The sequence below is a fragment of the Stylophora pistillata genome, chromosome 1 (assembly GCF_964205215.1).
Source record: "Stylophora pistillata chromosome 1, jaStyPist1.2, whole genome shotgun sequence".
Lineage (NCBI taxonomy): Eukaryota > Metazoa > Cnidaria > Anthozoa > Scleractinia > Pocilloporidae > Stylophora > Stylophora pistillata.
Window position 1 is genome coordinate 11,143,915 of NC_142519.1, and position 13,003 is coordinate 11,156,917.

Consider the following 13,003-nt stretch of genomic DNA (forward strand, 5'->3'; position numbering starts at 1 on the left):
TTTTGCAATGTAGAGTAAAATCAGCATATCTAGTTTGTTAATTACGACTTTGACTTTACGGAATAAAGTTATCCCTGCATCGAGAGCACCACCTTATCAACAAAGGGTGGGGCGGGGAAAGGCTTTTTGAACGTCGCTCAACCCCTTGGTACAAACGATTGTATCTATCTTCTATTAGGACGCTGTACACGAGTCATCCGGTTAACCATTCTTTAGCAGTCAGCCTCATTGATTTTTCGCCTGCCTGAAAACGTCCTCTACGTCTTATTATCCAGGGGACAGGAAGGGCAACATTTTTCAGGCATAGAGTACTTTATTTTTTTTATTGGTACCATAAACGGCAGTAGTGTTCCCTGCTTTCCAAATGCACTGTCATCATCAAAATGCGATTTGGAATCTCTCTACATTGGTACCAAGCGGTAGTCAAACAAGGATTTATATCAACGGCCCGGAGAATGAGGAAAATTATAATCAACAGTGACATGATATGAGTTAGAAAGTGACAGACTTTTACTTTGTACGTTGTCTGTGAACATTTTAATCTACCTCAAATTGTAAAATTTAAATTACAACAAAGTGTACATTTCCACTAATTTAACGCATTTCACCTTCTGGTGGAAACAAAGACAACGATACATGAAGCAGCAGAATAATTTGTTCCCAAGCCTCCGTCATTCAGTGCAGACCCGGTATAAAGATAACAGGGATCTGAGTGTGCTTGATGACGTAATCACTGACTCCACCTAACAATGTGCGCCGCAGTGTTGACATCCCGCGGCCTCCCATCACAATGCAAGTCACCTTCTCTTGACCAGCTATTCTGTGAATGGTCTCGCCCGGTTTTCCAAACTCTACCTTGATTTTCGCCTTAAACTGGAACATAAAACGAAAAGAAAAGCAAAACTAGTATACATGTAGTTATCTTTTAAAAAAAATGTGAAAATACGGCCATGATATCTTACAATATCAAAATGAATATCAGTCATGATTCCCCACAGATGAATAGTATTTCTCGCACGCGTTGATTGGCTAGTTCGGAAGTGCTACGAGCAGCCGATGAGACAAATTCGCTCATCGAGAGTTTCATTTCCGACAATTTTGGTATATTGAAAGAAATAAACCAATTTTTTGGTTTTTATGTGGTATGTCCTCAAACAATTATTCACCTCAATATCGGTGAAAATGAATAATTGTGAACTATTATTAGGTTTTACCCTCCTCTCTTCGCACTTGTGTTTGTACTTCTCGATAACCTTGTCCTTTTTCTCGTCGTGTTCTTTTAAAGTTTGTTTCCATTCTTCTGAATGTGCTGAATCTGCAAGTAAATATATGGGAAGGAAGTTATGCGAGAGGTTTAGGGAAAGTACGTTTTTTATTGGGGGGGGGGGTGGGCCGGGGTATTTTAGACATTTTTTGCCAAAAAAGTCGTGGCCCTCCCACTTTCCAGATTGTATTAATGCATAACCCTTCATAAATGCCTAAACAAAAAGGATCTGACCCTCCCCCCACCTCCTCCGGGACAAAAATAACCGGAAGTGAAAATAACTGAACAGAAGTGTTGCTCACATAACCGTGTCTGCGCACATAGCAGTCAATTGCGTGGCGTTGCACGGTGAAAACTTGAAAATGGGCAAGGATGTGCGAAGAATAGAAAGAGGGAAATGCGCTTCTGGAGAATTCCAGGATTTCATGAGGTCAGATGGAGCAACTTGTGGCTATTGTGGCTGTTTGCCGACTCTCCATTCTAAAAAGGATGCCCGCTACTCCTCTGACTCTGTTGGTAGCACATCGGGTGCGGGAACAAGTGAAAGTACAAGTCCAGAGAAGTGGAAGGATGAAGATCTGGGGTGCTTCCCCGGAACCCAAAGGGCGAATATACTGAGTTCTCAAATAGCATTTTGTGAGAAAGGTGAGCTTTATATGGAGTATAAGCGAATGTTGTGTAAAGAGAGAAGTGGCAAACTATGTAAATTTTGCGAGAAGGATGAGACTGCCAGCGCTCCACTTCCAACTCGACGACCATATCCCGACTATGGCAAGCCACCAAACTTCCATTATCTCTCTTGGAGTGCAACTTCCACCGATGGCCGTGAGACGGATGACTTCCAGCCTCGAGCTCAGATTATGCGATTGTTTGAGGAAAGTGAACTAGTCAGTGGGGACAGTGAGGCTATTAGAAGGTTTTCATATAAATACATTGTCCCCGAAAAGCTTGTAGCAGAGTATGTTGAGCACCTTGCCCAGATAAAAGTGCGCAAGGAGAAGAAGAAAGAGGAGACTGAAACTGGAGCGAATGGAACGGCTGAACCGGGAGTACAATGACATGGACTGGGTTGGACTGTACACCTCCGATAAGGTGTCGTCGTTGAGGGTGGATGAACTATCCTTGTACTTTTCCCACCTTCAACGGGAAGAAAGCTGAAAAAGTCGCAATGATAAAAGCGCACATTGGTAGCTTGCTGTACAATTTAATGGGGCGTCAACAACCTCGGAAGCCCCCACTCAGAAATGTACAGCAACAAGTGACCTCGTCACTTTCCGAGGTGGAAACTGACTCGCAAAGTGATGTAGTAGATCGAGTTGTCGGTTCAAGCCCGAGTAGCTCAAGTAACGAATCGTCACCGGACACTAATTTTAAACCAGAGCCCCGCGCGGAAACATTACCGGCATCAAAATATGGACGAAAGCGGGCACGGGTCGAGAGAGACAATTACGTTAGTTGGGACAAGATAGTTTTTTGACATGATATTTGGACATCTGTTTAAAATGATGTAGATTGATTTAGACTGGTAGCTTTGCTTGTATATATAAGTTTTAGGTTTCTATACACTTCGCGTGTTTGGTAACAAATAATTAAAAGTCAACTAACCGACATGGAGTAGTTTTTTCCTTGCCAAAAAAAAACGCTATGACCCTCCCCCGGCTGCGTATCAAACAGGTTTGACCCTCCCCAATTTGTAAAATATTTACTAATGACCCTCCCCTCCGAAGCCCCGGCCCATCCCCCCCCAAAATAAAAAACGTACCTTCCCTTAGGAAAACAAAACCCCATTGTCACAGATTATTCCCGCAGTTTTAGGAAACTAAGAACCTGTCCCATGAAAAAAAAGAACAGATTGCGCACCAGATGATAATGCTACAAATAAAACGGTTTAGTGATAGCCCTTAAAAAATGTCTAGCATTAATCTCAAAAAAGATACGATCTGTATCTTATTTGTATGAACAAACTACTTCGCCTTAATAATTATCAGAATACCGACGGAGAGATCATCGAACGTGAATTTAAGCTAAATGGAACCCGTATGCTTCTCTTGAAACAACTGAATCTTACAACTGAATAGAGAAAAATGGTTCGTTTTTTTTTTTTACCAAACGTGGAAAAATAAAAATCTGATTCTCTCGTGAGAAATCAAACATCAGACTCCCTTCTCTAAGGTCATGCAGTTCCAGATCTTTCAAGGGGACATTTTTCTATCACAGACGATTAAGCTCAAAAAAAGTTTCCTCTTTAAATCACATCTATTGCAATTAGAATTGGAAGGTAGAACGTAACTGAGTCAAATACTAAGGTGAAAAACTTTTAAGGCAGTACAAACACTTACGTAACAATGCTGGAGGATCAAGCTTCTCGTGACAGTACAGCACGATCAGGGAGTTCTCTTCTCGATGAATATGATTCAAGTACCCTACAAACATGAACAAAGCTACACCTCTGAAACTGAATGTAACGGTGGTGAGCGAAACTTAAAGAGTGAATATAGTCGGAGTGAAAACCAGCCCTAAAAAACAAATAAAAAGTCAGCTATAAACAAATCATGGACAGCAACAACAGAAATTTAGCTTTAACCAACTTTAGTGATAAGCACCATTGCAATTCCAACATCTTAAAAATTTGAAGATGTAATGCTTTCCATCAAAAAGTTCTTTTCCTTTTTTCAAGTCCGCCTGCAATGGTGGCTGTATCTCTAGCTTACACTAACGGAGATGGTTTGCAGCTATTGCGTCACGCCATCGTGACCTGACAGAAGAAATAGTTCTTCAAAGGAGAGGAATCAATAGCCAACAGCGTATTTTTATTTCACCGAAAGGAGAGAGGAAATGACCACCGCCTGATAGAAAACGTCAAGGCTCGTACCCAGGCCTCATGGCCATCTCTTCCAGGCCCCGGTTGTTCAAAGGATGGATAACGCTATACACTGGATAAGTCTCTATCCGGTGGAGAGCGCAGTACGTTTTGGTAACACTTATCCGCTGGATAGCGATTTATCCGCTGGATAGCGTTATCCGCCCTTTGAACAACCGGAGCCAGTTGTATATTTCAAGAAAGTATGCCAGAGGTGAAAAAAAAAAAACGTCATGTCTTGTTTAAGTCTGTCTTCTTCACAACATACCACAAATTGTCCCCCAAATAGATATGAATAATGAAATCCGGCAAAGGCCTGATGAGATTTTGTAAACCTAAACATGTTCACTGAATCATTTGAACTGACCCTGCTTTCCTACGGGTGATATGCCTTTTTTTAATTTTCTACAACCTTCTTCCTTAATACGGCTTTAAAACTGATTGCCGACTTTGACCATAGGACGGTAACAGACGCTAGGCTTGCCCTACATTTCTATTTTTAGCCAAAGCGGATTGATTTGAAATAACAAAAAATTAAAACTTAAAAAACAGAGAACCAGAAGAGAAACAAACCGCAATCCATTGCCATTTCAGCTGAAATCTGCCTTGTAAATTATTCACCGTTGTGAATTATTCATCGTGTACGAAGACTGATTTCACATGACAGTTGTCGCCTCGAGGAATTCAACACTATCACTTATTTCGTGCATTATTGTTTACGATTAAGTCGCCTAAAACATTTAATTTGGACGTTTTTCCGGTAAAAACCTTTGAAAAAATCATACGTATACATATTTTCATGCTAAGGCTTCATTATAGGCAACGTGAAGAGGATGTCGACCAAACAAGAAAGCTAAGATGCGATGAAACACAATCAGGAAACATCCTCTTACAAGCTTGTTATCAAACAGAGGGTTGGAGAAAATGATAAATCGATTTCGATTAAGTTTTTCTTTTTCTTTTTTAAAGGAGGTAGTAGTCACACAAAGCCAAGATTACTCTCCCTAAACGCTAGATGCCCACAGCAAAAGTGCGATTCCATAAAGGAACATAACATAATGTAAAACTGATGATTTCAATTTTCATTTGAATATAATGATCTTCAGTCTTTTTCCGCAACACAGATCATGACTATGATATTGGGCCCGAATTTGTCTTTCTTTTAAGCAATGCCAAAAAAAAATGTTTTGATTAAATCAGATTTAAATCCGCCCAATCTTAATTCAGTTTCTTCTCAGTAAACCGAAAAAAAACTGATTGTATAATTTTCGGCATTTTCCTAACAGAGTCCGAAATTTGCGACATCTTATGTTATCAGTGTGTACTTACGACAAACAAATCTACCAGTGAAATCTGCAAAAAATTATTCAATTGAATTTCCTATTATGCGGTATTGTACACGGGAGCTCTTTCTCAACGTCTAGAACGATACTTAAGTCATTCTTGATATCATGTTTGTTTCAATTTGAAATTGAAAGCTATAGTAAGCCATATGCATTGCTGAAAAAATAAACGCTATACAGTGGCTAGTGCTATTACTGCAAAACCGACGCCGCCGTCAAATGCGAAGCAGCCTCCTATCGTCTCTACATCGTGTTTCGATAAAACTTTCCCTAAAATAATCTATTCTCTTTCCCTCGCTTTTTCTCTAGGCAAGCGGGCGCGAATCGACTGACAACCGGAGAAGAAGATGAAATCACTTACCCTCCACCAAAACAGCTAAACTCTAATTTCTTTGGAGAAAAATTGTTTCCATCTGAATGAATTAGCACACGATATTTCTTACTCACATTCAAACGCTCTCTCGCTGTGTTCACACTCGTCGACTGCGATCAAGACTGTTCTTGAGTTTTCCGCCATTCCACCGTGCTCGCCCAAGCCTTTAGTTCAACAATTAATCTGCGTCAGCTCCTTGCAAATTAGCAATAATGTAGTGCTAAACATTTATTCGCCCTATAGAAACCTTAACCCCGAGCGTCCAACTGTCCACGGCATATGTAACAACTCACTCATCGGTAGGAGCTCTTAGCGTACTGCCAAAAAACAAAGCGACTACTGCAGGTGCGAGATGCAATTATTTTCTTATCGCTTTCTCTAAGTTTGTGAATTATTAATGGTTTCAGCATTCATTTGACTTGCCAATGGCTTGAAATCGGCCTTGTAGGCTTTCTGTCAGACAAGTAGCATTAATTTTATAAGAACATTTACCCCTTAGTGCCTTTAATTACGTTTACATTTTAAATGTAAAAATGTAATATTCGGAAACTAGTACTAAAGAATAAGGATGTAAAGAAACCTTTGGTGTCCACACTTAATAATACCGGACTGGAAGGAATTTCATTTGTCTTGCTCTTCCCACTAAGTCCCGCTCAAACGAAAAATTGAACGTTTGATTTCTTGGCGTAACCTGTTTTAAAAAAAAAGACCTTTTTAACGTCGCTCCCGGGCTTATAACAATTAAAAATAATCAAAAACAAAAACAGAAGATAAATCAGTATTAAACTTGTTTTGATCCAAAAAAGCCCTATCAAAGGTTGCGTCGAAACGTTTTTTACCACTGTTGGCTGCAACGCCACAATCTGATTGGCTAATCTGCCGTTCTCGATAAGAGTACAGACGACAGACAACGCTGCTTGGGTCAACGGATCACTCGATTTATTGGACGTCAAAATTGTGGCAAAAAACAAATCGACAGTGATCTAGCATAGTCTTTACTCGGCATGATCGACAATGAAATTTGTCATCCCAGTGGACAAATTTAGTTAAGGACTTACTCAGCGCACAACATTTTGACAACCGGGATGATGAATATCGTTGTCGATAAGAGTAAAGATCACGTTCTTTAAAGTGCCTGTCGTTATGATTGAGGGCCAATTATAAACTACCAAGTTGTTTTCCATCGGTTTATGTAGCAAAGCAGACATACCGTCGACGAAAAACAATTACTTTGCCACGGTTTTGTTGAACCACTAATCTTGATGACAATCAATTTTAACAGTTTTTAATAAGTTGTGTTTTAGAGCTGTTTACATTGCCTCAACTGGCGGTAACAACTTTTGCGTAGCCACGTCATGTATGGGGAATTATTATGTCCCCAATACATATAATGTCCTAAACTTTACATACATATAATATCCTAACCTTACATACGACAGACATATACACCAATACAGAGCTATATACAGTTATATATTGCTGTACACAGCTATACAGGGCTATATACAGCTCTACATGGCTATATATGGCTATATACGGCTATACAGGGCTATACACAGCTATACACAGCTCTACAGCGCTATACGCGGCTATACACAGCTATACAGGGCTATACAAAGCTATACAGGGCTATAAACAGCTATGCAGGGCTATAAACAGCTATACAGGGCTAAACACAGCTATTTAGGGCAATACACAGCTGTTCACGGCTATACACAGCTATGCAAACACAGCTATACACAGCTCTACAGCGCTATACGCGGCTATACACAGCTATACAGGGCTATACAAAGCTATACAGGGCTATACACAGCTATACAGGGCTATAAACAGCTATACAGGGCTAAACACAGCTATATAGGGCAATACACAGCTGTTCACGGCTATACACAGCTATGCAAAGTCCGAAAAAAACCATTTCATTTTTAACCAGTGGTGCACAGCGTGAACTTTTTGTTATATAATAGCAAGATACAAAAGAACCGAAATCAACTCTTAGTCCAACTTCGATAAGTAAGGAGGTATGTAACATGATAAAAAATTTACTATTGCTAACTTAACCTGGCGTTATTGAACAATTATTGAGTACCTTTTGTGGTATCACAGTGGCTGGGCCCAGAATGATCATATGCAATGTAAATGGAAGTGATTGTTGGGAATTAGTGTACAAGGAATGACATCTTTGGCGTTCAAGGGAGAGCGGTAATAATCACAATTGGAATTTTCAAGAGTTTAGCTGTTGCTTTCACGCACAAATTACCAAATTCATTTGCAAAAAATCCGTCTTGGCTAAATTTGTAAACTTCCTCTAACCCATTAACGCCTGGGTTTAGCGTTAGCGTTAGGGGTTAGGGTTAGGATTTAGGGGTTAGGGTTAAGGGGTTGGGGTTAGGGTTTAGGGGTATTGTTTAGTAGTTAGTATTTCATTCTCATTCTGGAATAGAGCGTTTATATCAGTTAAATGCTCAAGCGATCGTAGAAAACCTGCTGCATATAAAAGCTAAAGAAAGAACGGTTATGCGCCTGTTAGTTGCCAATTCAAACGATAGCATCTGGAACAAATGCAGACTGTCTTCTTCTGTCTTCCTGTCGCAGGTAACCTGTTCTTGCGAGTCATTATATGTTTATATACACACAAATATCCTTTTTCAAGTGTTTATTTTTTTAATAAGACATTTTTACAAAAAGTAAAGGACAGAATGCCATCAATGAGAGATTGTAGAACTATCATTAATTTACAAGTAATTCGGAAAACTATTGTTGTCAATTAAATATGCAGCAAGTTAAACTTATTCTAAAGCAATCCAACATGAACGAGTTCGCATACGATTAGTTGTACCTTTTCCAACATAAACATAAAAATTAAAGCGCAGCGTAAATCTTTTATTATAATAGGAAGAAACAAAACACCAAATATTTCCTATAAAATGTTTGTAATCACTCCATAACGACACAAAGCTGTATTTTCTTTGTAATTTGTGTGTGAATTGACACCGTGTGGATTCATTAATGCCTCCAAGGAGGGCTATTTTAGCCGCTATTTGGGCTGAGGACTTGACAGCTATGTTTAGAGACATTTCCATTATAGCAGGAGACTTAGCCACAAAATCATAAATATCACGCAGATTTTTAGAATTTAGGGAAAGTCCGTGACTTTGCAGCACGTCCCGGCAAACAATCAAACAAAGGGTTTCAATGTTCCTCCAAGGTCCACAATCCACCGCGTTTTGACCTTTCATGAACTTGGACCCCTTTTTCCTTTTATATAGTGAGACCGTCGCCCTATTGCGCCTCTTTCTTTTAGGGGTTTTTCTCGGGTCAGCTCGAGCTTGAACAACGTTTCCACAGTCGAAGCATCTGCAGACTTCAGTGCATCCGACGCCACCCGCTACACACGGACACTTCGACTTGCGGAGACCGTCTCAACACGACTTGTTACTTACACTTGTTTCTCCGGCCCCTTTGCTCTTTCGCCTAGCTCCGCACCGACAGCGTTTATTCGGACTCTTTTTCATCATAACCACTTCTTTGGAATTTCATGTGTTACTGCAATTATAACTTCTGCACAGGCGGGTACACGAGCGATTCAATTTGTAGCACGGGCATTTTAAAGAAACACAGGATATATCTAACGTATTTCTCTTGTTTTTTTCCACAAGTGCAACTTGTTTTCGTTGCTTGTTCGTCAACATCTTTCTCACTTGAAACTTCTGAAACGATGAGACCAGGTCAAGAATTACTACTGAATGGTTTTCAACCAGGTTCCGACAAGTTAAAATTCATTAGTTTATACTACAGCAGTAAAAGATTCCCTCACTCCACGGGAAGTAATACCAAAGAGAAGACCAAGAAAAGAGGTCACTTACAAGGTAAGACCTTTAACAGCTCAAACATTCTGTAAAGTTAACAGGAGAGTCGTAGTTCATCATGGTTAAGAGGGTGCTTATTTGAAAAAAGGAAAAGAGAAAAACATATCCTCAACTTTGCATTTTTACAAAAAACCTCCCCTTATCTCCGCTTCGTGTGCTGTACAAAAGCTGGACACTTCTCACACCCCAGTTTCATCTGAAGATTGCTCAGTCTTGGTTCACTCGTGGATAGTGCATAGCGCTTAGAATTCTTTTTTTTTTATTGTGTATGGTGTTTAGATGAACAGTGAAACTATAAACCTATTGGAAAACCTAAAATGTGTTTCTGGTAACATAACTTGGGATGAAATATGATTTAAAATCAGAGAAGCTTCAAAGGAAATTCCTATGATCATATTTCATTTTAAATGCCGGCCCCCTCTTAGGCATAATTAATGAAAAGTGACTATCCAAATGATGTGTGGAAGTGAAAGTTCTTTAACTGACATCAAACCCTTTCCCATCAGAGATCGTACTGATTAATGACTCCTTTAGATATTTTATAGAGATAAATCTCTAAGAAATAGAAGATAGGAGCTCTTGTTTTACCGGAGCCTTACCAGTCTCCCTTCTGAAGGTCCTTTGAATGAGAATTTTCAAGCTTTGGTACGTCGTACAGATAAAGTTCTCCGTGAATGGATCAATGAATGCATTAACTCCAAGTTTTTCAGCATGTATATGAAATTACCCTAAACGATGACGCTCATGTATTTCTAACAGCTGCCCTGTCATTCTTTTTAACTTGCAGTGAACCCGTGCTAGGATGGAGGGTAAACGGCGAAACATACTAAGAAACCGAAGGCGTAGACATTTTGGTTCTTCAAGTTGTCTTATGAGCTGTGGTCATTTCTAAATTAAATGAAGATGATTGATAAAAAGTGTGTTGTGACTTTTTTGATAATCATTTCGATGATGTAGACCCAAGATAATTACTGGAGCGCGAACAACGGACTGTTCATCTGTTCTGAAGGAAAAGCCCAGACTTAGGAATGGGTAAAGTGTCCGGTCTTAAATATTTCGTGCATTGAAGAGGTAGACAAATTTTTCATGATATTTTCATATCTGGCATGAAACCAAAACATGTCGCCCCTGATAAGGTAACCCGGAATCTGGCAGCCACGATTCTCTTTCTTTTATAATCCGGCATTCGCGTCCTACCTAGCATTCCCTGATTCCGGTTATACGGTATTCAGTGGGTTGAGTTGTCCTGGTATACATGAAATATGAACGGAACAGTTTTCTGAAAGACAAAATCCGAGCTCTGTAATTAAAAGATTTTTGGGAATATAGTAGTTAGAGAAGGTGAAATAATCCGACTGACCACGTATGTTTTGCCGAGAGCGTCTTAGAAACATGGGTACTAGGTGACCATGATGAGAATAGAATCTCGTGACGTCACGAGTAAGAAAAGAAGCAAGTTAATTAACGATCATCTCAAAGTCGCGTTCTATCAATGAAAAATCACCGTTAAATGGTCACTGAACAATTTTGAGCAACCTCAGCAAAAGGTCCTGGATATGAAAGTAGCTACCCCTAAATGTTTTTTTCGTGCCCTCGGTGAAGCCACGGAATTCCATCTAAACATTGTCACAAATAGTTCTGTAAAAACATGTGAAACTGACGAGACGTAACAAAGTAACAAAAACTTGAAGTAATAACTTCACTTTAATAATAGCTAGTGAAACAAAGTACAATTTTTATATATCACTTTTTTACATCGAGGTAAATCCGGTATGGTGGAAAAGAAAAACGGAGGTTCAAAATCTAACCATAGCAAACTTGAACTATTCGCGAACAATGTGTATAGCTGTGTATAGCTGTGTATAGTCATGTATAGCTGTGTATGGCCGTGTATAGCTGTGTATAGCACTGTATAGCTGTGTATAACCTTGTATAGCTGTGTATAGTTGAGTATAGTTGTGTATAGCTGTGTTTAGCCCTGTATAGCTGTGTATAGGGGAATCCTTGTTTACAATATTTGCCTCATTAGCATAAGCAATTCAGTTTCTGATGGAGCTAAAAAGAAATCAGTTCTGAATATCGAAAGGTCAAAGTACGATTAACTCGGCCAATGAATACGAGCCTGATGCATTGAATACTTTTTGTGCAACACGGGTTTAAAAACTCAAAATTTTACATAGAATGTATGAGCTCATTAGCACTTTTGCCACCCAGAAATTTTGCAGTTTTTGATGGACTATTTCTCCTTGAATATTACACCCAAAGAGCTAAAAATTTCACCATGTACTAAGGTTTTCTAGCTCTTTGGCTGCCTGAAGTCAATTTGTATCTAACATGCTTCCTTCTTTACGCAAAGCCGTATGCAAATGAGCAAAAATGTAAACAATGACGTCAGCATGAATCCGCCAATAGCCGTGTATAGCTGTGTATAGCCCTGTATAGCTGTGTATAGCACTGTATAGCTGTATATAGCACTGTATAGCTGTGTATAGCTGTGTTTAGCCCTGTATAGCTGTGTATAGCCCTATATAGCTGTGTAAAGCCCTGTATAGCTGTGCATAGCCCTGTATAGCTGTGTAGAGCTGGGTATAGCGCTGTAGAGCTGTGTATAGCCCTGTATAGCCGTGTATAGCCCTGTATAGCGGTGTATAGCTGTATATAGCCTTGTATAGCTGTGTATAACCCTGTATAGCTGTGTATAGCACTGTATAGCTGTGTATAGCTGTGTTTAGCCCTGTATAGCTGTGTATAGCCCTATATAGCTGTGTAAAGCCCTGTATAGCTGTGCATAGCCCTGTATAGCTGTGTAGAGCTGGGTATAGCGCTGTAGAGCTGTGTATAGCCCTGTATAGCCGTGTATAGCCCTGTATAGCGGTGTATAGCTGTATATAGCCTTGTATAGCTGTGTATAACCCTGTATAGCTGTGTATAGCCCTGTATAGCTGTTTATAGCCCTCTATAGCTGTGTATAACCCTGTATAGCTGTTTATAGCCCTGTATACCTGTGTATAGCTGTGTATAGCCCTGTATAGCTGTGTATAGTTGTGTATAGCCCTGTATAGCTGTTTAGAGCCCTGTATAGCTGTATATAGCCTTGTATAGCCCTGTATAGCTGTGTATAGTTGCATGTTTATAGCCCTGTATAGCTGTTTATAGCCCTGTATAGCTGTGTAGCCTTGTATAGCTGTCTATAGCCCTGTATTGCTGCGTATAGCTGTCTATAGCCCTGTATAGCTGTGTATAGCCCTGTATGGCTGTGTATAGCCCTGTATGGCTGTGTATAGCCCTGTATAG

General features: G+C 39.7%; 1 protein-coding gene across 1 annotated transcript; it reads right to left on the reverse strand.

Moving 5' to 3' along the window:
- Positions 1-488: 488 nt before the first annotated feature.
- Positions 489-6,182, reverse strand: LOC148741209 (uncharacterized). The gene is made up of 4 exons (XM_088736530.1): positions 5,915-6,182; positions 3,604-3,687; positions 1,215-1,315; positions 489-873 (listed from the first exon to the last, which is right to left on the reverse strand). The coding sequence occupies exons 1-4, from the start codon at positions 5,982-5,984 to the stop codon at positions 676-678; spliced, it is 453 nt and encodes a 150-aa protein (XP_088592656.1). The 5' UTR covers positions 5,985-6,182; the 3' UTR covers positions 489-675.
- Between the last annotated feature and the right edge of the window lie 6,821 nt (positions 6,183-13,003).